Below are 21,683 nucleotides of genomic sequence, written 5' to 3' on the forward strand. Positions count from 1 at the left end.
GAGAGCCTTCCCCTGATTGACAGGTCCAAAGTTCACAAAAAGTTGTAACGTCTTCCGAAAACACTTTGTGCGGTCCACGTAGAACTTCAGCGCTCTAGCCACATCCAGCGAGTGCAAAGTCCTTTCAGCCGGCGACGGGAAGAAAACAGGCAACACCAAGGGTTCGTTGGTCCGACGGCACCTTGGGCATGAAGGAGGGGTGCGTCCTGAGCACTACCCTCGTATCGTGAAAAGTCAAGTACGGGGGCTTGCAGGAAAGGGCCTGGATCTCTCCCACCCGTCGTGCGGAGGTGATGGCCACAAGAAACGCTGTTTTCCACGACAAGAACTTCAACGGAGCCGAGTGCAGAGGCTCGAACGGAGGTCCCATGAGCTTGGTCAGCACCACGTTGAGCTCGCACGCCGGGGCCGGAGCCTTCACCGGCGGGAACGGTCTGAATAGTCCCTTCATGAATTCCTTCACCAGACGATGAGACCACAAAGACGTCCGCCCCGTGGTTCTGGTGTATCGGGAGATCACAGCAAGATGAATCTTGGACGCGTGAGCCAGTCCAGCCTTGGCCAGCGTCAGTAGGTACGGCAGTACCTCGGGAGCCGTAATCCGTAGAGGGTTAATCTTCTGTGCGTGGCACCAGACAGAGAACCTCTTCCATTTGTGTCCATAGCATTTAAGAGTTGAGGACGCCCTGGCCTTTGCAAGAACCTCTCTGCAATCGGCCGGTATGTCGTAGCCTCCAAACTCTAACGCTGCAGGAGCCAGGCCTGCAAGTTCAGCGACTTCGGGTCGTGATGGAGGATGGCGCCTCCTTCCCTGGAGAGAAGATCCGTGTCCACTGGCAGCTTGATTGACGGGGACGCTGACAAGTCCAGAAGGTCCGGGAACCATATCTGTCTCGGCCACGCAGGTGCGACGAGGATCATCCTGCACCGTGACCTCTTGAGCTGGTTGATGAGCCGGATCAGCAGCGGCAATGGAGGGAACGCATATAGGGACAGGCCCTCCCAGGGGAACGAGAAAGCATCGCCCATGCTCCTCGGCTGGGGAAACCTGCTGGCGAACCTCTGGCACTTGGAGTTCGCCGCCGTCACGAACAGGTCGATCTGGGGTGTGCCCCACCGTCGGAAGAGGCGGTCCACTAGATCCTGTCGTAGTTCCCACTCGTGGCACGAGCGCAGCTCTCTGCTGAGCGAGTCGGCGATGGTGTTCTTTATTCCTGCCAGATGAAACGGCACCAGAAACATCCCTTGGGCGATGGCCCAATGCCACAGGTCCTGTGCCTCCTTGGACAGGGCTAGGGATTTGGTACCGCCCTGCTTCCTGATGTAGAACATGGTGGTGGTGTTGTCGGTGAAGATCCTCACCACCTTGCCCTCGAGGGACGGAAGAAAAGACCCGAGAGCCCAAAACACTGCATGGAGTTCCAGGACGTTGATATGGAGGGACCTCTCCGCCGGCAGCCAAAGACGCCTCGCGTGCAGGTTTTCGGTGTGCGCTCCCCACCCTTCCAAGAAGGCATCCGTGGTCACTGTCTTCTGGTGGCCCGGGGTCTGGAAGTCCATGCCCGCCGTCAGATGCGTGCGGGTGCCCCACCACCGGATCGCTCGTCGGAAATGCTCGTCGAGTGTGATCCTGTCCTCGAAGCCGCCCGTCGTCTGGATCCAGCGAGCGTCCAGGAACTCCTGCAACGGGCGCATCCGAAGCCTGCACAGGCGGATGAGATAAATGCAAGACGACATCATTCCGAGGAGGGACTTGATGGACCTCACCCTGGCCGCGTCCGCAACCAGCATCCGCTGCACCTTGCCCAAGATGGCCCTCGTCCTTTCCTCCGACGGAGAGGCCAGAAGCGACACTGTGTTGAGCCTCGCGCCCAGAAACAGTGCGTCTTGAGAGGGCACCAGGTGGGACTTGGCGTAGTTTATGGAGAATCCCAGGTCCGTGAGTAGTTGGACGGTCCTTGCCGTGTGCTCTGAGGCGAGCTCCTTCGTCTTCGCTCGAATGAACCAGTCGTCCAGGTAGGGGTAGACGTGGATCCCCTCTCGGCGCAGCTGCGCCGCCACCGGTGTGAGGCACTTGGTGAACACCCTGGGTGCCGACCTCAATCCGAAGGGAAGGGCTCTGAACTGGTAGTGACGCCCTTGGACCACGAACCTGAGAAACTTTCCGTGTCCCTTTAGGATGGGGATATGGAAGTAGGCATCCTCCAAATCCAACGACGACAGGAAATCGCCCTCCTCCAGTTGACCCAGGACGTGTTGGAGGGTGACCATCCGGAACTTCTGTGCCTTGATGAATTTGTTCAGTCGTCGTAGGTCCAGGATGGGACGCCATCCTCCTGTCTTCTTCACGAGGAAGTATCTTGAGTAAACTCCAGAGCCCCGAAGCCTCTTTGGGACGAGCTCGATGGCGCCCTTCTTGAGCATCGCCTTTACCTCCAAGAGAAGTTGAGGGACGTGATGTTCTTTCCTGGCCACAGGGGGGACGCGCGGGCACCTCTTTAGAAACTCGAGCACGTGACCCTGAGCCAGGGTGTCCAGCACCCAACGGTCGGTGGAGATGGACTCCCACGCGCTGACGAAGCTCGCCAGCCGGCCTCCCACCGGGGTGCTTCGGTCGGTTCAGTCCTCCTTCGACGAGGCTTTGCCGCCTTGTCCTCCTTGGCGACGACGGCGGGGGTCCGCCTGACTTGCCTCGTCCCCTGTAAGCTTCCTGTGACGACGAACGGGCCGCTTGACGGTAGGTGGAAAATCCGCCGCTGGAACCTTTGGAGGCACCCTGTTTGCCTCCGTCGCTCCGAAAGGGCGGCTGCCGTTGCTGGAGAACCCCCAAGAGCCCGGGCCGTCTCCGTGTCCGCCTTGATGGCTTGAAGGGAATCGTCCACTGTTTTCCCAAACAGGTTGTTCCCGTCGAACGGCATGTCCAAGACTCTGGTCTGCACGTCCTGACGGAAGTCAGTAGCCTTGAGCCATCCACGCCGCCTAAGGCACACGCCGTTGCCCAACTGGCGAAATCCAGTGTCAGCGATGTCCGATGTCCGTTGCCATCGTAATGGCGTGGTCCGACGCCACCTCTCCTTCCTGCAAGATCTCCAGGGCTTCCGCCCTCTTGTCGTCTGGTAGGAAGTCCAGCAGGGGGGCCAGTTTGTACCAAAACTCCCTGTCGTAGATGACTCTGCGTCCCATCGTGTCCAATTTCTTTCCCTCGCCGTCCGGCGGGGAGGTTGACGTAGAGGCCGCGCCCCCCCCCCGCTTTCTTCCTGGCCGCCGCGGAGACGACCGAGTCCGGGGGTCGGCTGTGCCCGAAGGCACAAGGGGGCCGCATCCGGGACCCGGTACTTCTTCTCGTACCGATCCCTTCTAGCCGGCGTCGTGGATGGGTTCTTGAGGAGGGTGAGGCCCTCATCCCAAATATCGTCTAGTAGAGGTACAGCGAGGACCGTCTTCCTCTTGGTCTCGCGCCGTTGATAAAGGAAACCTTCCTTCTCTTCCGGGCAGAGCTGGAAAAGCTTGGATGCCCTGGCGATCATGGAGTGAAACGATCCAATCTCGTCGGGCGGGGAAGCCCGGGTGGGAGGCGACGACGGGAGATCCTCGTAAACCTAGTCTGTACCCGTCGCGGCCGTGTCAGTCCCTGTATCATCCCCATGTGTCGAGGAGGGCTGAGCAGGGTGCGATGGCTGAAAAGGAGGTGGAGGATGCATCCTTCTCTTAGGAGGAGGGCTCCCAGAAGGGCCTGGCTCCGGGTCCCCCGTCGGGAGCGGTTCCTCCGTTGGTGGTAACGGCAGTCTCGTCCTTATCTCCGAGCATAAGGACTGTATAGCCAACAAAATGGCTGCCGAGTTGTCTTGCGGCACTGGTTGAGGGAGTTCTGACGGGCGATCAGGAGCCCCGTCGGCACCCTCGACGTCCTCGTCGTCTTCCACGTCAGGGTCCCTCCCGACAGGATGGCCTTCTTCCACGCCAGAGCCGTGGCCTAAGACTTCGATCAGCTCCTCCTCAGAGGTTGAGGCCGAGTCCACGACGAGCTCCTGCCCCCCCTTCTCCGGAGGTTTCACGGGGGTCCTGTCGATGGACATGAAAGAGGACTCCCTCTGCGGTGGCAGGGAGATTCTGGGCCCCGAGGTCGCCACCACTGGTGTAGCCTCCACAGGCTGAGCCAGGGCCGCCGTGACTGTCTCGATAGAGGCCTTGGCCGGATGGATCAAGGCTTTCACCACCTTAGGAGCGCTCACCGCCTTCTGCTTGGGGGGAGGGTCACCACCTCGCTCCCCCTCCGATGGAGCCTTAGGGCACGATCGGGGTCTCTCCAGGAGTTTCGCCGGGTGCTCGGCCTTCCTCTTACCCGAGCCAGAGCGTTGGCTCATGGTTGATGGCGCCGGGGAGGATGCGCCCTGCCTGGCGCCCCTAGAGCCCGACCGTTCGGCGCTCCCGGTGCCAGGGGACTCGCAGTGCTTGGCCTTCTGTTGGACCCCCGTCGCGCCCTCAAAAGGTCTTAGAAGACCGCTCGGACTTCTTCTTCTTCGTCTTAGAAGACCGCTCGGACTTCTTCTTCTCGCCTGACGGGCTCTTTCCTTCCAACCAGTTTGCGAGACGTTGATGGCGGTCCTTCATGGTCCGCTCCGACATATTGCTGCAAAACGCACAGTCCTTCTCCACGTGCGTCTTGTCCTCATGTAGGCAGTAAAGGCAAAGGGAGTGTTTGTCCTCCTTAAAGACATTCTGAAGCTGGCATCCAGGGCAAACCCTGAACAGCTTTCCGGGCGTCGAGCTTCCCTTTTCCTGGCCCATGCTCGAGAAGGGCCCGAGAAACTTCTGGAATCCTCCAAAAGCGTGCTCGACGAAATCTTCACCCTTGAGGGGCGTAGAAGAATCCGACACGGGTCCCCGTTGATCGGATAAAGAAACGGTGGAGCTTGAGGCTCTTTTGACCGAAAGAGAATTTTTTTTAAAGAAAAAACGCGAAAAAAAGCACTAACGCTCGAGAGCAATAGCACAAGGATCCCAACACTTGAACGTGCGGTATAAATCTGAAGATGGCTGCCAGAGGCGGGGCTTAGGGAGAGGGCAGTCATTGGCTGTGGTCAGTATGACGCAGAGATCAGTGATTGGTTACTACTACTACGAAAGATAGATCAGAAACGAAACTGATACTTATTTTTCTTTACCGAGGATACCCAGCCTGACGACGGGGGAATATTCATGAGCATGTGAATCCATGCCAGACCCCATGCTGGAGAAAGGCCATTATCAACCTGGTGGCCGTCAAATTGGAATTACCCTCTAATATGCAAATTCATCCTGTCTTTCATGTTTCACTTATAAAACCAGTTCAACCAGGAACAAGATTAACCAAACCACCCAACCCCATCTTGATAGATGGAGAACCTGAATTCGAGGTAAAAAATATCCTGGATTCCAAGATGGTTAAATCAAAACTTTATTTAATCAATTGGAAGGGCTACAGACCACAAGAAAGGTCATGGGAGCCTAGTGACCACGTTCATGCACCTCGGTTGGTGAAGCGATTCCATCGGGACTTCCCAGACAAACCAGGGCCAAGGGGAAGAACAACTTTAGGAGGGGCCTTTGGGGGGGTGTGGGGAGGGGGTGCTGTCATGATGCCTACCCCGGGCATCAGGACCAAGCCCATCAGCTCCAGGAGCAGGCATCCAGATACTTATTAAAACCCTAACAGCCCCGGCGGGGGGCGGTTTGGTTTCAGTCCTGGCGCCTTAGGCGCCAAGCTCATCATAGAAATCAGTCCTGGCGCCATAGGCGCCAGGCTCATAGACTTTACTTACCTGATGCAGACCATGCTGCTAGTGAGTCCAAGCCAACGCGAGGCCTGGATGGGACTATTTTATTACAGGGACTATTTTTTACTCTGGCGTGGTTCGAGGGAACTTCTTACCTGGAACTACTTTGGAGGCTATTTAAACCACGCCCGAACAACAGCACACGCTTCGCGTTATCCTGCATCCAGCAGCGTAACGCTCACCGTGCCTGCAGTCTGCATCCAGTCTTCTGCCACGCCCGCCTCGAATCTGGAAGCTCCTAAACAAAGAAGAACAGAACTATTTTCGAATTCCTCACCTGATTCCGGATCCATCTCGCCTCCGGACCTGGAAAGAACACCATTTCTGTACGCGTTGCATCTCCAGCTGCAGCGCCGCCCCATACTCACCAGTCCTCGCAGCATCCTTCAATTCGGCACTGCCTCCATCATTTCTTCGCCGAACTCTGGCACCTGGGGGACAAAAGAAAACAACAAGGTGAGCCGAGAAAACCAACAAATATAACTCATCACCATAGACTTACCGGATTTACCACCAGAGGCATTATTCTATAACTCTCCACATCTTCATGTGCCGCACCTGCAAAGAGAGAAAACACGTTAAACATGTGCAACATTTACCGGACAGCGTCGGGTAATAGAGACTCTTACCTGGGCGCCACCAGCTGCCACGAGAGCATCTTTTCACCATCTCAGCTGCAAGACAAGGAAGGAAGGGGAGGACAAGAGTGAAACATCGGACATATTGAACTCTATGAACTTGATACTTACTGGACCTTGCCAGGAACCTCAGAGTCCATACTCTCCGGAACTCTTCCACGCCTTCTAACCAGTGAAGTAACTGGCATCAATGCGCCCCTGCAATCCATGCAGGATGGAGAGCTCATCTTTCAAGAATATAAGGTGTGATTGCTGAGGGGGCACTTCGGAGGTGATTAGTTGGGAGGACTGTGGGGGTTGCCATCACTTGAATCCACGGGTGACTAAATCCATCTCTCCACTTGCAGGAGAATACTTCTATGGGTCAAGCAGACAAGATTAGGAGGGCCAGTCAGTCATCTCTGCACTACGAATCACGTTGGTGGAGACCGCAGCTGTCCGGATCCAATCGACGCCCCTGTGGGAGCCAGGTGAGCGCAACATCCGCACTGAAAGATGAAGGGGCAGATAAGACTGCAACAGCTTTCTAGATTCTGTGATGAATCCCACAATGTCACCACTTCTCCCCCTAATGGAGGATACTCAGAGCACCTGTCAAATTCAGCATGGAGCTGCCACCAGCCGATACCCTTCTCTGTGGGCCACATGCAGGTGCCCAATAACACACTGGTGGCACAGGGTTGGACCCCCACTCACGGGTGCCACAAGGGTATCCAAACAGTCCGTTCACCAAATCAAAAATAGGAAGAGCTGCACTGCCAGGAGTCCCCCATGGACTCCTGGGCAGAAAACAATACAGAACACACATGAAAAAGGACTACAGAACAAGGACGGGGGGCACTGTCCCTCCCATGCATTTCCAGCACCACACATGTAGAGTGCAGCCAGATATTGAATCTAGAAGAATGTTGATGGCAATCTTTGCACTGAACCCAGAAGCATGTAGAATGCAGCCAGATAGAATGTATATTAATGTTAATGCAATCTTTACACTGAACCCAGGAGCATGAGGAATTTAGCCCCCAACTTAAATTAACTGAGTTTAGCCATGCATTTAACCCCCACTCTACATGCATAGGGAAACTAGCCAAAGGCACAGCCGCAGACCCGCATGCATCTGCCATAAGAATGCAGCTACCGTTATGACAAAAAACTGTACAATTTCTCTCCTGCTCTCGCATACACTTCTAGACCACTTACCACCCACATGCCAGCTTGAAGTGGGGGGCTAGCAGGGACTTTTCCACCCCTCATATCATCGTACTGGCCAATATGCATACCGTCACCTCAAATTTCTTTTCATACCCAGATCCGCTATCAACTCAATACTTGAGACCAGGCTTGTGGAACACACAGCTACCACGCAAATACCCTGGCCCTGCTCTACTCAATCCTGGACACATGGTGAAATATCCCCGCTTTCCAGCTGAGGCACAGCTAAACAATCTTACCAGCTTGAGATAATGCATACATATGCACGGGTACCAATTTAGACTTCACCAGCAAGCCAATGGATCATTCTGGTTGCCCCTGGATAGCGCTCCTTTTTACCAAAGGAGCAACCAACATCCCTAAGACAACCAGCACCACACCTGATCAAGGGGATGTAATTTAGGAGTCATCTGACAATCATCCAATTTTTGATCTTTCCACCAAAGCTGGTGCTCCCGAGCCAAAGGTATAGACAGTGCACACAATCTACAACACTGCTTGGGGATGGAGTTGGGTTTCACAGCCAAATCCTCCTTTAAAAGCTGAGAGTCAAAATAATGCTGCATATTGGCACATGGTGACCCCACCTCAACCCAAAGGACTCTGCACTAAAATGTGAGAGTCTGCCTGGGGCACGCAGTAGTCCATGACCCAGGCGTGCCTCTCTGCCCGGTGCACGTAGTAGTCCATGACCCAGGCGTGCGCCTCTGCCTGGGGCATGCAGTAGTCCATGACCCAGGCGTGCCTCTCTGCTCGGGGCATGCAGTAGTCCATGACCCAGGCGTGCCTCTCTGCCCGGGGCACGCAGTAGTTCATGACCCAGGCGTGCCTCTTCAGGGATTTCCAATATTCCCTTCACAGTTAACTTTCCACACACCTATAGAAATGATACTGGGAAATATATCTTTGAATTCAAGGACCACAATTATGTAATGTTCACACCCGAGGTCGTGTCGAGACCATCTTCCAGAGATTCTGGAAAGGTGTGAAAACGCGCATCCTTCAGTCGACCTACAGATGAGGGTTGCAGCATTCAATAAACAATTATTAGCATGTTTAATGTCAACTGCTGGTGGTCCAGCAGAGTGCAGTGAGCTTGGAAAAATTAAAAGTGCACGCCGTGCCAACATGGTTTGAACCCCATGCCCTTCAATGTAGTACGGGAATTCCCACACATGGCAAGGATTGAACGGGAATCCAAACAGGAGAGACTTGCACCTTCAGTGGTTCTTGCATAGATGGAATCTCTTGGAGTTTGGACAGACAAGATTCCACAGTCTGTTGTAAGGACCAGACACACAAACTGATAACCCATGGCAAGGATAGGACATGACAAACTGAAATCCATTGCATACCTCCAGTAGAGTAATAAACTAGCATGTTCACACCAAGGTGGACTTCAAAAACACAGTTCGACTATCAACAAATTCGGGAACTATCCTGGCTCTTACCTTGTAACAAGATCATACAGCTCCGGTAAGGTCTTTGCATTAACAAAATCCTGGGTCTTGAAATCATTTTTCTTATCGTTAAGATAAAGTGGATGGAACCATTCCATTAGGGAATGGTAGAGGCCGTAGCGCAACTTCCTGAAAGTTAAGACAGTGCATTAGCCATTGCAGTCTGAAGGGGTTAGGGGTCATCAGGATACTTGAGTTTTTATATCCTAAATGAGCTGCATTTTGAATTAGCGGCACAATCACTCAAATGACAGTCTCCACACACCACTATTTTCACGCTAATGTCCCTAGAGCCCCGCGATCCATCACCCACACCAATACTGACCATTTGTCATTTGCACCAAACAGCTTTAACAATCCCTCACACCACTTTCCAGACAATAACCAAAAGTGTGGAGTCACAAACAAGGTACTTATGCGCTATTTATCACTACTCAATCCGTGAAGCACAATGACAATAAAAAGGGTGTTAGCTGCAGTCCAATACCCACCAACCAATCCACATAGGCTGGCGCTAAATTAACAGTTGTATATTGAGAGGGGTAGGATTGCGCTTACACCATTAAAGTACAAAAAAATTCGCAATCTGGGTACAGTATTTTAATGAAAATATATTAAAGAACAGCCGACACGTGTTTCGACACTTGGGTCGTCTTCAAGGCTGAATGACAAACATTAGCAGATGATAATTAACATATTCAATAGATAACAGTGAAGAAATTGTTGTTGAAATAAATGCAAAAAGGTGTTTTAAGGATATTACAGAATAGAAAACATACCAAGAAACAGGTTAGGGGTGTGGTACAGCAGTTGCGGATCAATGTAGGTACACAATAAAACAAAAAAAATAAAAGAAGAAATGGACAATAATCAAAACAGGATTCATCAACAAAAGTTAAGGTTAATACCCTATTGCCATTAATAATATGGTTAATAACCACTCAGCATATACAATCGGTGAGTGTTTTTAATTTTTAATTAAAAATCTCTATTATCTGATTCAGGACGCATTGAAGCCTCCGAACTGAGGTCTATTTTACTTCTTTTCTTAATAGGATATTGTCTCAATATGGGCATTGTCAGACCACGACTGAGGACGGTATGAACTAGGGATATGGGTGAGCAGTAAAGTGCGAACTCAATCGTCACTTGATTCCAGAAATAGCTCAACATGCTCGAGCCACCATCAACCTCACTCTCAAGCCTATTGGGGCAGAGTCACAAAATGCCTGTCGACTTGTGTGTGGCTTGCAAGGCATAAAATAAGCGGTGTTGCATAACAACTTGCTGTGCAATTCAGTAGGTTTGCTAATCAAATGGACACTTGCCCTCTTCAATGAAAGCACAGCTCACCCTGCATTCCTCTCACCCTCTGTACTCTTTTCACCATCTTTTCTCTGTTCACTTAAAGTGCTAATGGAGAGAAAGTGCAGCAGCAATCGTCTCCTCCACTCTTGAGTGCCAAAGGAATTTGTAGGAGTGCTAGGCGGGGATGTCTCTTTTTCAAATAATTGCAGTCCAGAAGTAATTAGGATGATACTTTTATTAAGCTTTCTATATCCTCTCCGGCAAAAAGGTGTGTGTCTACTTTATATTTTTTTTTTTTAAATAGTCGAACAATTCCATTCCTAAAATGTAAGTTGTTGCATAATTACAGTATTGACACTGTAAAATTCTGCATCATCTCCATGCTTTACTGTAAAGTTTAGATTAGTGTATCTAAATTTTATTGTGTCCACATTTCATTTTGTTGGGGAAGATGCCTCATTGACTAGTGAACACTTGAAAATGTACATGATCAAATGCTGGACAAACCTGGTTCGGTAACCTGCAGGTTGCATACATCTTGCAACTGGTGCTCATCCCATGAGTGAACCCATACTTCTTGACATTCTATATCATCACTCGGTTGCTTAATACCAGGTACCCTGCAAGTGAGATGACCACAAACTACAATATTCCATCAAGTTTTCCCAGTTCTCTGCCTGCTATGCAATCCATTCTGCTTAGGCTCTTTCTTGCCTCTTACATAATGAATACACAAAGCGAACTAGATGCTTATGCAAAGTAGTGATTGGTACTTCCATCCAGTCTGCACATCTACAGATCTACTGCAATACCAAACACTATAGTTAGCCTCCAGAGGTAACAGGTTGCTTTACGCTTATATTATATATTACCACCTGAGGGAGACAACTGACCAAACTGTTTTCAGAGACTTTATCATATCTATGTGTGTCCATCATGCAGCTAACATTTTACAGACATCTATGGCTCGCAAAGTCTTTTCGCACACTCGCATAGTAGAGTAGATTTTATGAAAGGCGAGTAGCGTTTACAAGAGAAGTTTGAAACTTGTATTTAACATTTAATTTGTTTGCAGTAAATATCAAACAAAGGTTTCACTGTGCATGGCTGGCCTCTTGGGGGTGGGGGCGGGGGGGGGGGGGGGTGAGGGGCAGTGTGCCAAACACAAACAAAGTGGGTTTGTAGTAACATGCACCATTTTACAGAAATCGCATTTTTTATTTGTTGTCCTCTCTTCTTATGGGTCGAGTGCATTTCTCTTAGGCCAAATAGGTAAGTTACCCGACCAGCAGGTCTAGCTGAAATCTAAAGAACTGGCAAGGCCTGACTCCTCTCACTAATATCTTATTTAAGTGGTACCCATAACTACTGTTTGTTGCTCATTTCATGTCTTGGGTACAAACATCTAGTGACATTGACAATATTATTTCAAACAAAATTGTTAAACTGGGTCTGTTTGCAAATCAAAAAGAAATTTTATTTAAAAAAAACTCTACATCAATTTTTGAAAACTAATTTATGCCTTGGGCTTGCATTGGCTTACGCAGCAAAATAATTTAAAAAAAATTCAAAAACAGGATTTAGGTCAACCAGTGACTACACTAGCATGATCCGATTCAACACAAGTGTCAACAGGAACAAATTGATGTGATTATCTGCATGGCACCCACATCCTACAAACTGCATCTGCAGCTGGTCGAGTCACCCCAAGTAAACACTTCATTCAGTGACTACCGCTTGCATGATTTAGGTCAAATCGTGTTGATTCAATCCGATCACAAGTTTGCTCTTTAAATTATTGGCTCGAGCAGAATTCATAAAATATAAGCTACTTGATGCCCATTGGCTCAAAGCTTGTCAAATTAGCTTGAGGTTTAATAAAAGCCAGTGGCTGACACATGCAAAGCCCACTTGAAGAATGTATTGAGTGAGGCAGTTTGGTCGTGTGAGCAAGTGTCTTTTCCTAGTTCCCCCGCACTTAAACAAATCTACCCCCTCCACAAATGTTCTGCTTGCATCTACTTGAAATTTTGGGATCATCCCAGGTACAAAAGCTGCTTCTCAAAAATGAAGGGTTATCCCTTGCATTCAAAAGATATAAAGAATCACACAATCTCCCCGGTCACAACATGCTCCTTAAAGCGTCAGTTATATGCCCTCGAGGTGATCTTAGCAGAGTGAAGTTACTCAAGGTAGTCCAAGTACAACTGACTTGACACATACCCCGCTGGTCACCTTTTGCTTCCGCTTATTCCCTCTACTCGCCCCGCTACACTGGAACTTGCCACCAATGATATGATATTTTATTTGTATTGCGCTCGTACACAAGTTTCAGAGCGCGAATCAAAGCCAGCCCAACTCTGGATCTCTTCACAGCTAGTCTTAAAATTCACTCACCTGCAAAGAGTGAGCTCCGTCTGCCCCATCTTCCCTACCTGACCTCACCACTCCGTCCAGTGACGCAATGTAATTTGTATATTTATATAGGTTTTTATTCACTAGATAAAGGTTATCCATTTATTCTCTTCTGCGCTCTGTACCACTTTTTTTCCACCCTCAAACTGGCTTACCACTTAATCTTTCTGCTACTTGACAGGCACCATTCAAGGGATCGCCTTTTCCGAAAAAAGGCATATGTTCTTCACATAACTACAAATGTTGACCCCGTGTGTGCTCCCAGATGCAGACTGACCCCACCACAGCTTTATGAACGTAAGAATTACCTCACAGGAAACCCTACAGCTCACTTTCACTTGAAGCGTAGAAAATGAAGCACCAATGCTGTGGAATGCATTTGTGGACAGCAGGTGGGCTCACCCGACCTGTAGATTCCAGTACCACTCCCTAAAGTCCTGTCAGCCACAACCTACATGATGTGCCCCCACCCCCAATCAATCAAATCCCATTGCTCACTTCCGCCTACACAATCACCTGCATCCGAGCACAAAAGCGTGCATCTAACATTATCATAGACCCTTTGCACACCCAAGCTGAAACTAGTCACACTACACCACCACCACCACTTCCTGAAACGCACGTAGAGTCAACCAAGTTCTGCAATGTAAGAGTGATCTTATAATACAAGTGGAAAATGTTAAAATACTGGAATATTAGACAACCTTACGCCAACAAGAGCCTAACGTCAGGTACCGCAAGTCCACCTATAGAGACATCCTACAATGGCTGCATTTCAAAGAAAACCATCCGTTATGACTTTACAAGTAATAAAAATTCAGAAGGGGGTCCTGGGAGTCCCTCTGCCAGACCTTGTTAATTTGCATATTTAAGTAACTTTGGGTCTCACCCTAATTTCAATTCTGCAGATCTTTATCATCTTTGATATGAGAGATTGATGGCACTGGGAATGAGGGGGCAGCTAAATGTCGATTGACCCTCTTTGGGGCATACCCCCATGCTGGGACCATAATACAACCCGTATTGTCACAAGGGAAATTCTTTACTAAACATTGACAACGTCCAGGTGTCTAGATTGGATGCATTGTTGCCCGGATTGATTTATTCACATAAAGAGCAGACAAACTGGAAGAGCATCACTAATATTTCTAGGACAGAATCCCTCCAAACTGACCTGATCTTATTGACAAGACACCAAGGCAGCATTTGATCGGTCAGCTAGAGTTCTCTGAAAGTCACACTCCAGAGGTTTGGTGTAAACTGGATGACCAGGATAAATGCCTTCTGCACTGTACCAAAAGAGTTGGTCATTTGAAGCACAACAGAGGGGAGTCCCCTGGTTTGTCGGACTAAGATGACTGCTGTAATAAGCATAAAGCACGTTACTGCCACCATTACAGTCCCCACACCTTCCGCAGGAGTGTTAGGGAGAATTCTCTTATAGGGCTTTTTTCCCAAACCTAGTGAGTCCCCCAGCAGCTTTTCTGGATTTTTTGGGGTTTGTTTTTTTCTCCTGCTAAGAGAGAGACTCTTTTCCTCCCACTCTTAGGCATGATTTTAGGTATGTCTGACTGTGTGCTTATGGGCTATGTTTTTTTTTTTTTACTCCATACGGTATCTGTTTTTGTGCATGTGTTACACAACACCCTCAGTGCAGTAACACAGGGGTGTTAGTGACCCCCAAACAGACTCCATACCCTGGGACTGACTACTGTCGCCCAGGGCATGTAAAGTCACCATTGACTTTACTAGTCCAAAATTGTGAACAGAACCAGTACAAACCATCATATTGTGGAAGTACTGGAAGGGGTTAATTCGATTGCCCCTGGGTCTGTTTCCAAGGGGGCACTGTCCAGTCCCCCCCTTGTCGAGTTTCTGGCTGGTGGCAGTGGTTACCACGCAAAATATTCCACCGGAATATTTCCTATGGGATTTTCCCCATTGATTTTAAACGCACCACTTTTTGGTGCAATGTTAAAGATAACGCCGGTTTTTTATTTAATATTAAATCAACGGTTTCGCCAGAACTCTTTTCTAAAATGGCATTCGCGTCTGTCTCTAACTCCAACCAAGGTCGGGCCCTTTGTTCCACTTTTTGGCAGGCTTCTCCACAGAAGCCCTCCAACTGGTGCCACTCTGTCTGTGTTCCACAGGATGTGTGGGTGGGGGAATTGGCACCCTGGACTGCGTTGCCTAAGCAACTCAAGTCGCACTCTGTTCTGATTGGCGTCCGGCTCACCACTTAGCATGTTTGAGTGACAGCTAGGCTGTTGAATGGGAGTTTTACTGCATAAAAGCAGGGCTTTTGGGACTGGAACTTCAGAAGTCGCCACAGAACCTAAGAATCCAAAGAGGGAAGAAGCTGAGCCATCTGCAACGACGACACCACCGGTGGAGCCCTGCTGCAACGAACTCACCACTTTCCCAATGACAAGAGTAGATCTTCTGCTGCATGAGCTGGTGGGACCAACCAGTTCACCCCTTTCGCCTTCCAAAGACGTCTCTTGGTCGAATCGCCCGTGCCAAGCACCCCGGCGGCCGGATAGCCAAGCTCCCACCACTTTGACCGCAAATAAAAGGAACGCACCTTTTAACCGACGAACTCCGCGGCTGGTTTCATCCCTGTGCAGTGCCTCGACTCCAAGTTTCCTCCTCGACGAGATCCTCTTCCCCTGGTCGAAACAACTGCAACCATTGCCAGGAACTGCTGCCACCGCTGCAGCTTCCGCTCTTTAAGGTACTGCGTTCTGCCTGGCCTCCCTTTCCACAGATTGCTAAAGGTGACCCTTAAATCCTTGGCTTTCCAACTGGTTTGGCACCAGACTTAACTTTACTTCTTGAATCACCCCAACCTCTTTTGAACATTCTGCAAAGACTTTTAATGCATTTTAAACTGTGCGATCTTGGGCACATTTCGCTTTGCTCCATTTAAAGTGGGCCTGGACTATGAACTTTGGCTCTACAGTGTATACTGCCTTTACTCCATCGCTTCGAACTTCTAAAAGTGTTGGGAACGGTTTGATTTTTATGCCCTGCCATTTTCTCTTTCAACTCAACTCTTGGGAGTGCCATCTAGGTTACGCGCTCACATCGGTTTTAACAAATCGTGGTGTTTTAACTCTGACTTGTCTAATGGTTATCAAGGGAGGTGTTTATACTTTACCTGACTGTGTTTTAACTTGCTTTTGATTTAGAGTGCTAGTGTATTTCCTAAAGTGTGTTTTAAATAAATTATATACTTTTGATACAAAGCTCTGGTCAGTGTTTGTTTGCTCTACTGTGTTTTTAGCCCTATTGTGTATACTCTATATACTGCCCTACTCTTCTTGAGAGGGGTCCGACTGCTCAGCCACAGCTACCAGGTAAATCTGGGTGGTGCAGACTGCTACCAATTGGGTTTACTGCTTACTCCTGTGGTCTTAATCTTCTTGCAGTGTTCCCCAAGGGAACTGCACAGGATTCTGCCTAACAAGGAGGCACGTCAACAGCTCAATCCAACGGTAGGACCAGCTCTGTCGGTGCACCCACAGGATCCGTTACTAAATCCCAGACCCTGCTCTCCCTTCAGGTGTGGTCATCTTTACAGAGCCTACTCTCCCAGTTAAATATAAGGTTACCTCCAGTTCCGCAAGACACAGCCCCACCAGTCCTAGGGCAGTTACAAGGATTGTCATCTCCAAAAAGACCAGCATCGCCGGCAAGGTCAAGACCTAGGTCTGCGGAGGGGGCTACACTGCAATGGCAAAACAAAAGCATGCGTTACCTGCCGCATTGAAAAACCGGAGGGATCCATCTCGCCAGCATCATGCAATAAATTCAAAAGCCCTAGACAAAAACGCACCTCAGACTACTCCATTGCACCACAGGCGCAGGAGGAAGGGGCACTTACCAATACTGGCACAGACCAAGATATGCAGGATACAGCATCTACGACTAATACAGGATCCCTGCCTAGAGAGGGCCAGTGGGACACCAATGATGACCAAATGGATGATCCACCACAATGCGTCCAAGACAGCACCACGGGACGACGAAATAGGCACGTTCCACGCCATAGCAAAAGCGTGCCAAGAAATCAGAGCCTCGCCATCAGAGGATTGAAACAAAACAAAAAAAAGTGTGTTCTTAGACCCCATGAATAAGAGAAAGAGTGGTGTCCATTCCTATCCTTGTCTATGTTTGGGAGGCAGGTCTTCACAACATGGAGCGCCCTTTCACTAAGCCAGCCGTCAAAGGTAGGCTGACAAAGAAATGTTAAGGCCCCCCTCTGGTTGGCTTCATCCACACCCACGGCTTCAGGTGTTACTCCTATTTATACATCGCTGCAGCCCGCAGGCATCAAAGTGCTACAGACAAACAAAAAAGCTCATGAGGGAATTCTAAACTGAGGGAATTCTAAACAGAAGGAGAGAATAAAAAGGAAACCCAGATCTAATGGACTAGGTGGTTTAAGGTTGAGGAGCCTTTGGGTACGTACCAACAATTACTGAGAAAGAAGGGTAAATTACTATTCCCACATCCAACCAACAGTCTTTTTTTGGGAACACCAGTATATCTCGAGACTGTGCAAAATATTTAGATCGGAACTCAAGGCCCAGTTCTTTGCCGAAGCCATGCCAGGACATTATTCTGCAGGGCTTCTCTAGGTTAATTCCCGCAGGGCTACTCGATGTTTGGAATAAAGTTGCTCTTGTCCATGACAAAGTCCCTGGTGGTTTTCTCTACAGACACGGGCAGGGAAGATTTTCTAATACACAGACTTCTTGACATAGCCTGAAGTTTACGTATTTTCACAGTGTTATCAGCCCTATGGAGTTCAGGTTACGCTTTAATTCCAGCATCCGAGCAAGGAGCATTGGGCACTGAAATTTGGTTACTTATTTTGGGTGGTAACACAGTTGATGTGCGGACAACAGCCAAATCCTGGTCCGATTAGATCTTGACCGGGGAAGGGTGTCGTCTAGTCTGTGCAACTGCCTATCAGCCGTGGGGGATTGGATAAGTGGCAACTGGCTTAAACTAACAGAAAAGATGTATGTACTGGTGGTGGGCGCCCCCTCTGAATCTGGCTCTTGGTACTCTTCCTTCTGCCATCTTCACTGGGTGCGTTCCCTAGTCCGGTGACAGTTGTGAAAAATCTAGGGGGTCCATCTGTCTACATCTCGGTCTATGGCCTTGCAGGTTAGTACAGTATGTAAAATGGGGCATTTTTTTTTAGATCCTGCCCCTTCTCCCCTCCTCGCTGCGCCCCTTAGTTGTGGCCCATCTCTAGTAGGCTGGACTACTGCAATGCTTTATATTTGGCCCAGCCCTCTGGCCGATTCCAGAAACTGGCTGCTCGGACACACAGAGCTACACCATACGGTTCTCATATTAGTCCAGTGCTGCCTTGTTTGCACTGGCTTCTTGTGAAGCCAAGAATAGCCTTTAAATCTCTCTGCCTGGTCCACCGGGCGCACTATAAGGCAGGTGCTGATTTCCTTGAAAAGTTCCAACCCGATATTCCCTGTCACTCTGCGTTCCAGCAAGGATCGCTTGGTTCCGGTCCCCAAATTCCATCTTCAGAAAGTTGGCGGCCGGCCCTTTTCGGTGGCTGCTAGTCAACTATGAAATAATCTTCCACTTACACTGAGACAGATCGAGAATCACTTGCATTTCTGTCTGCTCAAAACTGCGCTTTTCTGTTAGTCCTGGGTTAGCTGTGGCTGTGCACATCCTCGCGCCAAGATGCGTTCAGGTGAACGTGCGCGTTATAAATTTGGATAACATGCCAAGATAGACTAGGTGATGAAATCTGACAGTTTGGGAAGGCGGTTCCAAAGCAAAGCATTCGAAGGATTTCCTCAGCCATCGCCTTTTGTCACACCAAATTGAAGAAGCCTTTGCAAGAACACCTCATGCCTATTTAACAAGACAACTGCAGCGTCTGCAGCAATGTGTTCCGGCATTCCTCTGGCAGACATTTGCCAAGCAGCCCCCTGGGCCGTACGGCATAGGGTTACGAACCATTACTGCCTCCACGGAAAGCACGCTGCAGATGCAAAACTCAGGAAGGGCAGTCCTTCAGCGTTTGTTCCGGTAAAGTAGGCTTTTCCTGCAATCTACCGCCAACTAAGTGCATACGGCTAAGTATTCTATTCACAGCATGTGAAGCAATAAAAGATCAAAAGCTGGAGAACGGGTACGCGTCTTACCTGCAACTCCCATTTCTCCAGCATTGGCATCCGTCATAGATTCACATGCGCCCACCATACGCCCCTCTGGTAAAAGCCTATGTCAGCTATAAAGTGCCATCATGCACTGGTTAGATTCTGAAGAAAAGCAGCAGGCGAGGAGTTACATACTCGAGGTTCCATTGGTGGGGACCAAGCACCCATAAAGAGGGCATTACCATTTTATGTAGTTTTATTTAAAATCATAAAAGAAAACAAGGTTCATACATCAAGCAATCAAACAAAAACAGAACACCTACAAATTCAGCCTACCCTGCATTAGACTGCCATATTGACAATCTAACGTCGTTCAATGATATCAATGATGGAAATCCTTTTCCAGAGTTCAGTGAGGTATATTATACAGGCTTCCCGATTGCCACTCATGAACATTTTCCATAGAGAATCCGCCATGATTGCCCTCCATTCGAACGGATATCAATGCTAACGTCCGTAGCTTCAATAAAGAGGTGCAGGCAGTCAGGAGATGCAGTCTCCAGATGCCACCCCACACAGACATCTTCGTTCCTTGGAATGTTTGACCGTGCGCCAGTAATTTCCAGGGTCTTCGCAGAATTGGATTTTAGTCCCAGACCAGTGCGTTGCCCAAAAGTGTTGCACGAGAACATTCTCTGGGATTAGGGCAAGCCACCAGTCGGCCATAATAAGCTTGATCTGTACGCGATAGCTAGTCAGCATGAGACGGGTTATGCTCCGTAAAGATCCAAACATTAGCTTGTTCAAGGATTATTCCGATGCAATAACAAGCTTCCAATATGTGACCAAGCAGCTCAAAGTAAATTTCATAAGTTTAATTCTAGTCAAATCATTTCCATGGCTGAAGGGGGAAGGTAGTCTCAGAAGGGTAAAGGACTCGAATTTGAATAGCTCCATGTCTCGGCCCCTTATAATGTAGTAGGTAGGATTTTTACTCGACAGCGTTTTGTCCAAACTCCTACCGAGTATCCACCTCCCTTATGGGCAAAGGAACTGGAACTGATAGCGACGCCAATTTATTTTTAAATCGGTCTAAATGTGATGCGCCCCATAGTTTAGAGTCTTGACTGACCCCCCGGGTATTTATCGTCAGAAGCTACCTCCATGTCCTCCCAATCCATGCTCCATTTCAGCCTTTTCACTTTATAGGAGGGACTGAAAACCACGATTTAAGTTTTGGGATGATTCCCAGCCTGGCGATTAGAAATATTCACAGCATGCGAATCTAGGAAAGATGCCAGTGTTGCAGGTAAGAAACATAACCCCTCTGAGAGGATCAGGTCAGTGTTATATGACAGGGCAAAATGGTTCAGGTTATGAAATACAAATGTTAAATAGATGGCAATTTCCACAGAAAGTAGGAGAACATGGCAGCGGTGCAAAGTACAAACCCCTTCTACATCTAGAATGCTCCCAGGAAGGAGTGGTTTATGCTGGAGGAATTGCTGGGAGAAAGCTACTTATTGACTAGCCCGTGTGGTGGTCCTGCACAGCTTTACAGTGGGCGTGTAAGAAAGTCCAGTGCTTGCTAGAAGAACTGGACTGAACAGAAGACAAGACCCATTCATTTTATTTCACAAAGAAGAAATACAATTCATGGCCGCACATGGTAAAATCAGCATATATCAATGAGCCCTCTGAAAAACGTGGGGGTCTGTGTGCACCCTGGACTCGAGCCCTGGTAAAATCACTTACTGCCAGTGTGTGGAAGCAAGAGAACCTACAAAAAACGGAATGGGTAAAGGCGGCTCTTGAACTGTACCACGTGGCGATAATGAGCAGCTGGCTGAAGCAGAAAGCAAACCTTGCGTTGAAATGATCTCTGTTCCACTCAGAACATGGTCCAAACCATCATCCTCCTGCAGAAAAGAAACACTGATTAACTGCTTATTGATAAGATAAAGGCCATGTTGCTGGCTGATCTGGGAAGACAGATCTAAATGTATTCATAATGCAGCGCCTTGTTCTGCATACATCATGTCCTGGGAGCAGGGTCTTAGTAGAACAAGATGCATCTCACTGTTGATGTTCGTTGGACATCCTACAAAAAGCGATTGAAGGAAAGGAACAAGTAGCCTGCTGCATTGATTTACCTTTTATCAGCTGATATTGTGCCAAATATGAGAGGGAGTACTGGGAGATGGGGGAAAGACCCAAAACAAACAACAAATGAAACCAGCCACCACACACCCACCCACCATTATTGTCAAACACAAACCGTTTCTTGATGGCTGCACCAAGGTCACCCACTAAATCTCGATGGGGACCAGTGTCCACAGAGTTCCAATTCCAAGACACCGGGGAACGCCAGTTTGTGAAGCCTTCGTGGTGCTTTGTGGTAAGAACAACATAGCTGTGAAAAACAGAAAAAGGCAACTTAGCAAGCCTGCTATACAGGTAAATCAGAACATTGAAAGACTCACCAGGGAAAGAACATTCTTAAAAAGACGACAGCATTGAAAGTAAGAAACACCATCTAAAAGCAGCTAATTAAACCACAAAGGGAAAGGACCTCGCTGAAAGACTAGCAATGTGTCCATCTGACAAAGGAACAAACCTAAAGCAGTCACCACCTCATCTGAACCAAGATGGCTCCTTAAGAGCTACTGCCGAGCGGTGTTCTGC

At 48.8% G+C, this 21,683-nt stretch overlaps 1 protein-coding gene across 1 annotated transcript in view; it reads right to left on the reverse strand.

The window, feature by feature from the left end:
- Window positions 1-21,683, reverse strand: part of FUCA1 (alpha-L-fucosidase 1) — a 213,996-nt gene that overhangs the window by 153,277 nt on the left and 39,036 nt on the right. The window contains exons 2-3 of the mRNA XM_069622383.1: window positions 21,277-21,411; window positions 9,118-9,255 (exon numbers count right to left, since the gene is read on the reverse strand). Coding sequence (XP_069478484.1) covers window positions 9,118-9,255; window positions 21,277-21,411 — 273 coding nt within the window. The remainder of the gene's footprint in view (window positions 1-9,117; window positions 9,256-21,276; window positions 21,412-21,683) is intronic.

Source organism: Ambystoma mexicanum, chromosome 11 (assembly GCF_040938575.1).
Source record: "Ambystoma mexicanum isolate Mex_15411 chromosome 11, UKY_AmexF1_1, whole genome shotgun sequence".
NCBI lineage: Eukaryota > Metazoa > Chordata > Amphibia > Caudata > Ambystomatidae > Ambystoma > Ambystoma mexicanum.